Below are 12,103 nucleotides of genomic sequence, written 5' to 3'. Positions count from 1 at the left end.
CAAAACGTCTGGAAGAACTTCCTAATAAGATTTGTCCAGCCATAGACTGGCAAGAACTCACATGTAAGTAGTGATTCCAGGCTGGCTTATGGATTGAAGTGTTCAACTAGGCCTCAACAGATGAGCCCCTGTCAGCAGGGCTGCAGCAGGATCCTGGGCTGGTGGGGAGCTCTGAACAGATGACCTCTGAAAGACCTTCTAATTCTAGAATTCTATGATTCAGAGAAAAAACAACAAACGATTCCTTTCCCTACTGGAGTACTTTAATTCTGTACAACATGGAGAGACAAGTGGAGGCTTGGGGGTCTAGGACGGCCTAGGACTCATGTTTGCATTCAAGTTTGGTTTTAGAAGTAAACAATTGAGTGGAGGAGAGGATTCACAAAATACTCTTAGGCCAGCACATTTCACAGCAAAGATATTAATGAATTTTAGAAAAGTAGTAAAAATGGTTGAAATTAACCCTTTAATACAGAATCGGGGAGCTCCATGGGTCTGACTGGTCCAGCCAAGCCCCAGTGGCTAGGAAGCATGGGGGATGGTCTTCAACTTATCCAAGATTACAGACATATCAGATTCTGGGTACGCAGATCAAATCCTGGGTTTGTAAAAGGCAAATGTGGCTTTGGAATGGGCTTGTCCTTCTTGTGGTCTGCATCCTGATTAGGGACAACTGTCTACCAGAAAGCAGGGTAGCAGCCTCCACCTAAAGTTGTAAGACCAAGGGCTCTGAAGGAATCTGAGTGAAGAGGGAATGTCTTTCACTTGTACTTCCTGGTAGGAAATTCCCTTCGGCCCTTACCCTCGCTGCCAAAGTTTCGCACCCGATGGATGGCCTGAAGTTGTTGCTCAATGGTGGCAGTGATATCTACATCATCGGGAATGTGGACATAGCGGACATTGCGACCAGTCACAAAGAGGTCATCAAGTTGGACCTGCTGGCCTTGCCGGTCTGTGTAGGTGACCTCAGCCAGGCGGATATTCATGAAGGCATCCACGTTGTCCACTCGGCCACGAGCCACAGTCTCATCTCGCAGGTCCACTGTGGTCACCAGGCCCCGGAGACCCTGCAGCAGGATGACCAAGCTATTCTCAGCAATAGTGCGCTCCTTTACTGAGTGGCTGACCTCCATCTGGCAGAGGTGGGGATTACTTCAACCCTTCACTGAAGACAAAAGGAAAGAGATCTAAGCAGTGGCAAATGAAAGGCCCAACTAACCCTTTTAGAGTCTTGAGAGCTAGAAGGGACTTATATTGAGGTCATCAAGATTTTGTGTGTGTGACATGCATCTATGTGACAATCTGGTGAAGCTTAGAGACCTCTTCTTAAAATGTTTTTTAAATGTACAAAATAAAATACACAGAATTACCAAGGAAGCTGTTACAATGAAATATAATTATCAAAATATTCTAAAAAACAAGTTCACAAGTCCCAGGTTAAGAACCTTTGACCTAGTCCAACCATCTTATTTTAGACATGAGGACATTGAGGTCCAGGGGCAAAGGTTCCCTGACTCACTCAGAATCAGAGGTGGTAAATAGAACTGATTCTTGGGGTTTCTTCAAATGTTACCTCAAAACCACTTCACGCTTCACACAAAACCATTTGACCATCACCACCTGCCTCCATCTTTCACAGTAGTCTGGGATTTAACAGACAATAACCACTGACACAGATTGATCCATTGTATTCTTCTATGGCTGATGTGACTTTGGGTGTTGGCCAAAGAGCTCCTTAGGGCAAGGACTATGTCTCTTTCCTCTGTCCTTAAATAGGAACCAGCCTCAAGCCTGTGCAGGGAAAGCTGGGAGATGGAGTCACACAAGGGTGCCAGAACAGGATGTCTATTTTTCTTGTGCTGCTTCTACCTGGGAGACCTTCGATGAGTCACCTTCCATCTTCCTGGAACTCACTCTTCTCTCTGAAAGAAGGGAATTGGACTAGGTAATCTCCAAGGAGGTATATGACAAAGAACACCGGTTTAGGAGTCATAAGATTCGGCTACACAGATCTTTGCCCTCCCAATTGTTAGTTGGGGAAGCCCTTTTCCCTCTCTATGTCTCAGTTTCTCTGTCTGTATGATGGTAAAATGAGGGAGCTGGACTAGATGACAATCTCTAAGGTCTCTATAAAATCTTTAGTGGATGATCCGGTAATCCAGTGGTTCTTAACCTGAGACAGCTAAACTTGTTTTTTAAAAATATGCTGATAACTATTTCAACATAAAAGATATCCTTTATAGTCTTATGCATTTTATGTATTTAAAAATATTGTCCAGAGAGGGGATCCACTGGCCTCACTAGATTGCCAGAGGGTTGCATGATTAAAAAAAAAAAGAAAGAGTAAGAATTGCTGCTAACCTCAGTAGGATTTAATCAGTTGAAAGATTTGCAAATTCCTAAGAGAATCACAGATTTTCAGAGTTGGAAGGCCTTTGGTGGCCATTTAGGCCTGACAAATAGTAGTTATTCAGTCTTTGCTTGAAGACTTCCAGTGAAGGAGAAATCACTACTCTCAATCCATTTTACTTTTGGAATATTTTTCTTAATGTCAAATGGAAATTTACCTTTTGGCAACTTCTACCACTGCTTCAAACTCAAGGTCCTTAGCAATTATTAATTCAATATCTATTACTAAACATCAATTGCATGTGCAAGCAAGGTCAGAGATCCTAGAATTGGACCTGAAACGGACTTCAGAGGTCACCTTGTCCAAACACTTCATTTTAGAGATGTGGATAATGAGGCCCAGGGAAGCAGAGTAGCTTGTCCAAGGTCACAAAGGTCACCAACAACACCGGAAGGGCTCCAACTCCAGAGCCCAAGAGATTTCCATCCTTCTACCTCTAGGACCAAGCTGAGCTAAGCCTCTATCATCTGAGGCTGGGGGAAGAGCAAAGTAGCAGAGGTGTGAACTCAAGCTCCCTGACCCCAAATCCAGTGCTCTTGCCCCTAGACCAGACTGGTTTTTTGTTTTTGGTTTTTTTTTTAGCAGTTTTGAGGGAGGATGATTAAGGCTTTGTACCCAGTAGGCAGTCACCCTCTTAGGCTGTAGTGGAGTTGAGGGACAAATACCTTTTCGGGACAATGGAGCAGAGGAGGAGCTCAAAGCCTCCTGGCTTTCAGGGACCAGGGAGGGCCGGGGAAGGTGAAGAAGGGTCTGTGAAAGAATCCTGCCTGAGGAAGGGGAGACAATTTTATATCTAGAGTGGGCAACGTCAGGGGGGTAGGGGCACGGAGGAAGATAGGGGGCACAGGGGATAGAGTGCTAGACCTGGAGTCCAGAAGACCCAGGTTTAAATCTAGCTCTCTGACACCTCCTAGCTGGTAAGTCACTTCACCTGCCTGCCTCAGTTTCCCCATCTACAAAATGGGGCTAAGAGCACCTTCCTCACAGGGTTACTGTGATCATCTCATGAGATAATGATCGTAAAGCGTTTTGCACAGGGCCTGGCACGTCGTCAACGCCACCTAAGTGACGGCTTTATTTATGTATTACTGTCATTAAGGACGCCATCGAGAAAGTGGGGGAGGGGAGGAGAAACTGCAAGCTCCTCCCCCACTTTCTCTCTCTCAGGGCCTCCAAGCCCATTATCCCATTAATATTAGCCTCCCTTCCCTCCCCTCCCGCCGACCACTCGGGATTACCTCCCCCCACGCTCTCCTCCCCCCACGCTCAAGGGCCCCCCAAGCCACCCCTCCCAACTCTCCCCATTTCGGCGTCCTCCCCGCCCTGCGGACCCACCACGCAGGGCCCTTCACTTCTCTCTTTCTCTCTCTCTAAGGCCCGGGAGGACTCCAGGGGCCATGGAGAAGCCGAGCGCAGCCTCTCCAAACTTGGCCTCCGGGGCCATAGAAAGGCAGGGACAACAGAAGGACGTGACCACGTGACCCAGTCGCGCGATCACCGCGGGAGCGGAAAAACTACAAGTCCCGAAAGGCTTGGCGGCGATAGGCCCTTCCCACACTCCTTCCGGCTGACTCCTGCGCATGCCTGTTGGGACCGCTGAGAGCTCATCTCCTTGGTGTCTGCTCCTCCTCCTCTCCCTCCCCCCCTCCCGCTTCCTCCGCGAAGCCCTCCTTGATCTTCTTAGTGTCTCGTCCCTTCTGGCCCTTTGAACACAATTCCGCACACTGAGGTGGAAGGGGCCCTCTTCCGAGCTGTACCTCGCACACCAGACCCCATCTCTGGGCTCCGGACCTGTCCGGTTGGCCGGGCGTTCCCCACTGCCTCCTCGCCACTCCGCTGGCCTTCCTTCCAGGTGTCCCTGTGAGGGCCGGCGCCCCCGCGGCTGATGCCCAGGGCGGCCGCTCCGTAGCCGTTTGCACGACGTTGGCACCCCGCGGGACTGCGGCGCAGCGCCCGGGGCGCGTCTTCTTGGGGCCCCGATTTTCTCCTCCGCCCCGTCCGACTCCCCGCGACTCCATCGGGGGTTTTCCTGGCAAAGAGAGTGGAGCGGTTGGCAGTTTCCTTCTCCAGCCCGTTTTACGGAAGAGGAAACTGAGGCCAACAGGGCCAAGTGACTCTCCCGGGGTCACGCAGCTAGGAAGTGGGGACTCAGGATGCCGACTCCACCCCGGGGGCCCCTTAACTGCCCTTTCCCCTCTGTAACAGGGAATAGTGCAGGACGGAACACCTGCGTGAGGACTCTGGAGGTGTGAGCCGGGCTCCAGCTGGGGCTTCTCTGAACCTTGCCTGATCTCCCCAGCTGGACAGCGGCATTCCCGGAGGGGTCTAGGTTTATCTTCGTGCCTGGAGGTGCCAAGCTAGTCTTTGATTGAGCGAGTGCAGGTGTCGAGGCGGTGACCGGCGTGGGAAAATCATTTCTCCGGGAGGGTGTGGTCAAAGATTGGCCCAGGAGAGCAGGGATGGCGCTGGATGTGGACTTTTGAATGTGAATTTCAGCGGCAAACTGAGACTCCGGACTACAGGATGGGGGGAGGGGTGGTGGTGGCCATTAGGGTAGACCGTGAGCTGGGCAACTTTTGTGGTAAAAGTGAACACCTATTAAACGCCTATTCTGCGCCCAGCGCTGGGCTAGCCGCTGGGCATATGAGAGAGGCAAAAGACAGTCCTTGCCCTCGAGCTGACGATGTAGTGGGGGAGACCTCGTGCAAACATGGTACAGAAAGCAAGACATTGTGGGAGAAGTAGGAAGTAGAAAGAGATAGAATTCAGAGGGCTTGGGGCAGGCTTCCTGGAGAAGGTGGGGTTTTAATTAGTGAGAGTAGAGGGGGGAGAGGATTCTGGGCACGGGGGAGAGAATGGCCGGAGCTGAGAGGTGGAGCCCGGAGGCAGAGACGCTGAATCAATCGAAGAGTACCTGTCAGGGAGTAAGATGTAGGAAGACTGGAAAGGTAGGAGGGGGCTAGGCTACCCTATGAATGCTGAACAGAGCCGAGAGAGGACAGTGGCCAGGAGCAGTGTCATAGAAGGGCTTTTTACCCCCAAATGGAAGGTTTGTGTGGATTTTAGGGCGGAGGGGAAGGAACCAGTGGTGGAGAGAGAAACCTTAAAGATCAAAAAAACATATGGAATCTTGGGGTTGGGGGAGAATTTGCAGGTCATTTAGTCCAACTTAGGAGGGAATGTATGGAATTTGGCTCTCTAGAGTGAGGTAGTAATGGAATTTAGGTGTAGGTGACAAGATTAGCTTTAGAGAGGAGAGACAGTGCTAAATGTCCTCATTCTTCTTACCTGTTGTAATTCCTGTTGTGGCACAAGAAGAAAAATAAAAACATGATTTCATTCATGTGGGCATACATAAATGATCACTCCATACTTCTCAGTGCTGATTTCATGTGAGGGTTGGGCCAAAAAAGAAAATCATCCCACTTTGTGGTCACCCCCCCTAGTGATTATTCTCTCTGGAATTTTTCTGTTGGCATAACTTTTGAGCAAATGAAGATTCATACACACACACACACACACACACACACACACACACACACACACACACACATATATATTGCAGAATTGCAGATTGTCTCACACATTTGAATGAGATCCTTTTGAGGCCAGGTGTCCAAGTGGACAGGGGACCATCTCCAGTCGTTCTGATCCATATCTTGCCACTGCACCCAGATGGTTCTGGGGGAGAAAGTTAGGCTGGTGACTTTGCAGAGTCCTGCCTCATTTAAATCTAAGCCACTTGCAAGTCATGGCATCACCTCCCTGATGTCATGGCTCTCTTTGAGAAGGTAGCACAAACAACCACCAAGGGGACAGAGGAATCTGGATTCCTGAGTTCACATTCTGACTCAGACATTTATTAGTTCTCTGACCCTGGGCAAGTCCCTTAAACCCCTCTTGGCCTCAGCTTCTTTTTCTGTAAAATGGAAATATACCTACCTCCCAGTGTTGTTGTAAGGACCAAATGAGTTAATATTCAAGGCCTGGCACAAAGTAGTTGTTTAATAAATGTTTATTGACAGCACGTGTAAAATGCTTTGACAACCTTAAAGTACTAAAGAGGAGCTATTATTATACTTTATTTTTCCAGCTGTTACTTAGCACAATGTCTTGTATACAGTAGGTACTTATGCTCAATGTCTGATTGGCAGAAAAAATGAGAAACCCTGGATGGCTGGGCTGGCATCAGGTATAGCTCCTTTAGTTACAAGCATTCTTGCCACAGTTTCAAAAGGGATTTTTATGTTTTTTGATACAACAGGGTGGAATCTTGAAGAAAGTGCAGTAGTGGAATTTAGGATTCATGGATTCTAAGCTAGTCCTGACCATTAGTTTGAACCTTTCCCCAACCACGGTCTTGATTTTCTCACTGGGGGAAAAGCAGTCAGGAAACCACAGGCCTGGTGCAGTCTTCTGTGTTCCTTAACTCCACTTGGTATTAATTGAGGAGCAGCTGTGACTCTGGCTGCAGAGGACAGAGGCCAAATAACCAGAAATTGGAGAGAACCCAAAGGGTGGGGGTGAGATGCTGGGGTCATCCCACGACTCCCATTGCTTTGATTTGGTGTGGCCATGTCATATTTACATTTGAAAGTGGGTGTGTCTGATATTCTGGGAATTGACTTCAAATCCAATCACAGAGTCACGTGATGAAGACGTGACTCAGGAAGACTTGGAGTTTCTCCAACCTGATTCCTCAACACCTTGCTGCCACCCATTCCTTGCTGGACACATTGTGAGATAGATGCCATGCGGTGGCTGAGGAGGACCGTAGGTCAGTCAACAAGTATTTATATTAAGTGCTCTCTCTGTGTCTGGCACTGTGTTAAGCTTTGGGAGCGCGCACACGCGCGCACACACACACACACACACACACACACACACAAAGTCAAAAGAGAGGATGTAACTGAAGAGAAGGTAGGTATTTTGAAATGTGCATCTTTCTAGTGAAAGCTGATTTATTTAGTCCTTAAAAGTTTGCAGAGTGCTTTACTGAAACTCATTTGATCCTCACAACAACCCTGTGAGGTAGGTGCTATCAGAGTCTCCCCATTTTACAGAAAATAAAACTGAGGCTGAGAGAAGTTAAACAATATGGTGACAGCTAATAAGCATCAGAGATGGAATTCAAACCCAGGTCTTTCAGGATCCAAGTCCAGCAACTACATCCACTAGAGATCACTGCCCTTGCCCTGATGAAGTTTTTTTTCCACAATTTTTTTTCTTCGTGGGTACTGGATCTGTGGTTTGGGAAAGGGCAAAGGTGAGGGCTTTGCTCTGTACTTTGCCATTGGGTATCAACATTCTTTCTATTGCTATAACCTCCTAGGGACAGAAATACTGAGAGGCAATGTAGTAGAATGGTTAGTGCCCTGGAGTTAAAATCGGAAAAGCCTCCTCTAAGTTCTAACTTTACCACTTACAGCTTGGTAAGTCAAAACCTCTTTGGGCCTCATTTCCTTCATCTGTAAAATGGGGATAACAACACCCACACAGCTGGGATGTTTTTGGTTTTAGCACACGTAGGGCTCCAAAGTTTACAAAGCCCATTTTCATCACTGAGGATGGTAGGTGTTAATCAGTATTCCCGCTGCAGTGGAATCGACTGAGGTCAGAGAGCCGAAATGACTCTAGGGTTATATATTTAAAAGGTGGTGGAGCTGATTTGGGGCCAGGTCTCTGCTAGCTCCAAGTTTGGGGCTTTTTTCATTACATTAGCCTAGCAGGATCCAGTGAGAGAATGTCAGTGAAAATGCTTTGACAGCATGATGAGATCCATCCAAGTCAGCTATTCGTTTTCCATTGCCCCACTGTCTTGTGGTGGCCATTGGTTGGCTAAGATTTTGCCATCAGAGTGTGAGCTCCCTCAGGAGTAGCCAAGCTGGAAAGGCTTCACGTTCAGACCTAGTTATAAAGCATGTGTCTCAGAAAACAGTATGGTGCATAGAGAGGTTCATCGATAGAAAATTTTTTTTGGATACAGCAACCCTTGAAATGACTAAAATACAGTGACTGGCATACTGCATTCCACATTGGTGCTTAATAAATATTTGTTGCCTGAAGTGGATGAAGTAAATTTTAGTTATAATTTTTAAAAAAATGTGACAGCCTCATCCCTAGAAGGTTGGTAATTTGATAATGATGTTTTGGTTTGGGCTGTAGCCACTTACAAAAACGACCTTCTACATGGAGGAATTGGGATCTGTGGTACAGCGGAGGAGTACTGGAGTGGGCAGAAGCATTTGGCATGCTTTAGGGTTGGGTCACAAGGGTGAATGTTCCTTTTGGGATTTGTTTGGTATGGCTGACCCCACTTCCTGATGCTTCCTTGTCTACAATTTGAAAAAACGGAGTTTTGCTTTATAACACAGAGAGGGAAGATAACAGGTGCTTTTGTGTGACCCACAAGATGATGGGATCATTGATTTAGAGCAGAAAGAGAGCTTAGAGGACATCTAGTTCAGACCTTTTTACAGATGAGGAAACCGACCTAGAAAGGTGAATTTCACCTTGAAAGGTGAAATTATTTGCCCAAGGTCACAAAGGGAGTAAAAGGCAGAGCTGGGATTTGAATCTGGGTAAGGTAGCATTCCTTCCATCGGACTATGCTCGTCCAGCTTCTGGCTTAGTACTTCATAACTCTCCATCCCTCTCAATTTTAGGACACCATTCCTGGTAGCCAGTGCTGTCATATTGTTTACCTGGAAGCGAAAGCTAAACCTATAAGTGGTTGGTTCCTTATGCTAACAATTACAGCTGTGGCAAGTCTGAAATCGCCATGATAAGGGGGCTTCACGGCAACTCTGTTCTTTCTGCACTTCCTTTAGTTTGGGGTTAAATGAAAGAGAATTCAGAGTTTTATTCCCGTCACCGCTGCTCTCTGTTGTTTCTGACTTACCCCCTCATTCCCTCTTGTGGTCTTGGAACACTTCTACTGCCCCCCACACAAAGAAATTATACTCACTTTCTCAACATTGATGTAAATCCAGAGGGATGGAACAGGCCAAAAGATTGCCTCATCAAAGAGCTACTTTAGGGTTAGAGATTTTTATCTTGTTTATTTACCAAGACAGATATATTTGAAATCACTGGCATTGCTCAGGAATATGTTATTGGGAGGTGGCCACCTCTCCTTGGCAGTTTGTGGCTCACCTCCAAGGGCCTAAAGGATGTGCTCCTGGCAGTCGGTAAAACCTGGCTTTGTAGAGTATGCTTAGCCAGACTTAGACAAAAGGATAGGAGCTAGCCTTTAAACAGGCTGGAACATTTTCCCCTTGGTTAGTACCCAGCCAAACTACCCCCTTCAAAGGGAGCCCAAATTGTGTCAAAGAAGGGGTTGAACAGAAGGCACTTTGTAAACCCTTGATGAGTGTTAATGCAAGCTACCCCTGATCTATCACACACTTTACTGGGGAAGTGGGAGGGGTGTTTTTTGTGAGATAGATGAGCAGGAAGCAACTTAAACTTGTTTGATTTGTAAAGAAGACTTATTCACTCATATGAAAACCCTCCTCCAGTGCCAGGGCACAATCCACAGTTCTAGGAGTTAGTCTGATGCTAACCTTTTAAAGATGAGAATAGGATGATCCTTACCCTTGTTCTCACTGCAGAAGAGGATTGTTTTAGCTTAGACATGACAAGTAAAGGGAGTGGAGTGAGAAGAAGCCAAGTCACCCCTCATGAGGTCCTACATCACCAAGCTGAATCCTATATATAAATAATTTAAGTCTAATCTATAAACATTATTTGGTTTAAGCCATGGTTTAAGAGGACCAATAAGGGATTACTGCATCATTCTAAAGTGCAAATCCTTCAGCACTGGGTGAGAGCACATCTGGTTGACCAGAAGGGGCTGAGGTGTAGGCCCATCTCCATGCATGCTCCATGGGCTAGCTTCCACAGGTTACAGTCTAGCAGATGGGCGGGAGGGAGCTCTCTAGATCACTCCCACTTCATCAGCAAGAGGATGAATTGATTTCAATCTCCTGAAAAGAGAGAGGGCCAAGCCTAGGAATACTTTAAGTGAGCCCTAATCAGACTCAGGAATCTTTTCCTCATGAAGGGAAATTGCTTAGCTGGTAACAGAAAGGCAAAGTGACAGCTCTTTGTGGTATGTCAATCACCTGAGCATAAAGCACTGGCTTTGTGAGACATATTTCATGATCTCCTGGTCGTCTGGGATGCCAGCCTGGGGATGGTAAAGATATAGGAAGCAGTGGACAAAGAGCTGGGGGGAAGCAGCACAGACCATGCTGAAAGGCAAAATATTTTCTTTGCATACATCCACAAATCTGTATATCTCCCATGCTCCCCAGTCCCTGGGATAGTCCACAACATAGCCCTGACTGCTCTGCCTCACTGAGATTCCTGATCCTACTACACTAGGGAGAAGAGAGCTTTCCAAACCCCCTACAAGGCAGAACACAAACAGAAACCTTTGGATTCCCCATTAAGAATCAGAGACTCTGATAAGATCCAGGCCTCCCACAGGCGAGATGAGGGAGCAAAGCTGAGATGAGGCGCGCACGATCCTGCCCTTATGTATTCTGGGGCTGGGATCTGAGCCTGCCAGATCAGAGATGGCTGCTCCAACATTTGGAAAGGAAACACGGAAAAGTCAAGTATGAAAATCAGAATGAATTTAGCTGAGTGTCGTGTGTGTGTGTGTGTGTGTGTGTGTGTGTGTGTGTATGTATGCCTTTGGAAGAGAGCTCTGAGCAAGGGAAGGAAGCTTGTGCGGCTGGTCACACTACAAAAAAGTATGAGAGATAAAGGCTCCGTTTGGTAGAAAACTAGCAGCATCTTTGAGGGTCCTAGTCCAGTCTTGGACAGCTTTGATCCAGCAATCTCTCCTGTGGGTAGGACCCCCGGCTTGCCAAGTTACAGTTACAATTCATCCATCATGGCCAGCAAATCGTCACCTTTACTGGTGCTCTGTTGGGGTTGATCATGGATCTCAAATTCCCCCATGATCCGAGTTAGCTCTTCATTTCTTTGCTGGTCCTGTTAATGAAAGTAAAGGCAGAAATGAGCAGAAAGCACGTGAGGACGAATGGTTGGCCCAGGGTGTAGGAGGAAGTGCGTTTTAAGAGAACAGTTCTATCTCATTACTCAATATGTCATGTCAGGTCACTAACAACTCTAGGTAGTAAGTACATTTTGGTTTCCCATCTGCTCCGACTACGGGGTTTCTTCCTCTTCTAAATCTAAATGGTGTTTTTGTTTATAGTTCCTTAGTGGTACTGATCATATTTTGGCTTGTATAGAAATTGCCTGTCTTATCTTTCCTGCCATGTTATAACCCGTCTGAGGGCAGGGGCTATGTTATCCGTCTTGGTTGACCTTTCAGGGCCCAGTACTGGACCTTATTGGTAGTAAATGTTCACTCCACCGAACAAGATGCCCCTCCCAAGATAAGCTCATCACTTCTAACTTGACCACCATGCTGCTAACCCAAGCCTTGGACAACACCTCCCTCAGTCTCTTCTCCTTTCAGATTGGAGGACTGGAAGGCAGAGTACCCAACTCCTCTCAAAGCCCTCCTCTGTATAGAGGGTAGTAACTGGACCTTCAGCTCACTCCACTTTGCACCTGCTGCTCTGCCTGCTTCCACCCCACCATCCACCCTGGCCTTCTAGCCTCCTCTTATGTGTTGTATTCTCCTGTTAGATTACAAGCTCTTTTTTTCTT

The 12,103-nt window shown here is 47.1% G+C and overlaps 3 protein-coding genes across 7 annotated transcripts in view; all 3 read right to left on the bottom strand.

Annotated features, from left to right (window-relative positions):
* Positions 1-195, bottom strand: part of STK40 (serine/threonine kinase 40) — a 63,858-nt gene extending 63,663 nt beyond the window's left edge. Inside the window, exon 1 of the mRNA XM_072610039.1 lies at positions 62-195. The gene's annotated coding sequence lies outside the window, so the exon portion shown is untranslated. The remainder of the gene's footprint in view (positions 1-61) is intronic.
* A 46-nt stretch (positions 196-241) lies between these two features.
* On the bottom strand, positions 242-5,822 carry LSM10 (LSM10, U7 small nuclear RNA associated). 5 transcript variants are annotated; one of them, XM_072610046.1, is made up of 3 exons: positions 3,746-3,930; positions 1,574-1,922; positions 242-1,165 (listed from the first exon to the last, which is right to left on the bottom strand). In XM_072610046.1, exon 3 carries the CDS (start codon positions 1,131-1,133, stop codon positions 762-764), a length of 372 nt encoding a protein of 123 aa, XP_072466147.1. In that variant the 5' UTR covers positions 1,134-1,165; positions 1,574-1,922; positions 3,746-3,930; the 3' UTR covers positions 242-761. The 5 variants fall into 5 exon arrangements, with proteins under 5 accessions (XP_072466147.1, XP_072466148.1, XP_072466145.1 ...); XM_072610047.1 differs by having other exon boundaries at positions 1,673-1,922; XM_072610044.1 differs by having other exon boundaries at positions 1,870-1,922.
* Positions 5,823-7,335: 1,513 nt separating this feature from the next.
* The window catches only part of OSCP1 (organic solute carrier partner 1), a 47,518-nt gene continuing 42,750 nt past the window's right edge, over positions 7,336-12,103 (bottom strand). Inside the window, exon 10 of the mRNA XM_072610040.1 lies at positions 7,336-11,416. Coding sequence (XP_072466141.1) covers positions 11,300-11,416 — 117 coding nt within the window. The 3' untranslated portion in view covers positions 7,336-11,299. The remainder of the gene's footprint in view (positions 11,417-12,103) is intronic.

This window comes from Notamacropus eugenii, chromosome 5 (assembly GCF_028372415.1).
Source record: "Notamacropus eugenii isolate mMacEug1 chromosome 5, mMacEug1.pri_v2, whole genome shotgun sequence".
Lineage (NCBI taxonomy): Eukaryota > Metazoa > Chordata > Mammalia > Diprotodontia > Macropodidae > Notamacropus > Notamacropus eugenii.
The sequence above is the reverse complement of the archived record's forward strand: the minus strand, read 5'-3'. Positions and strand labels throughout refer to the sequence as shown.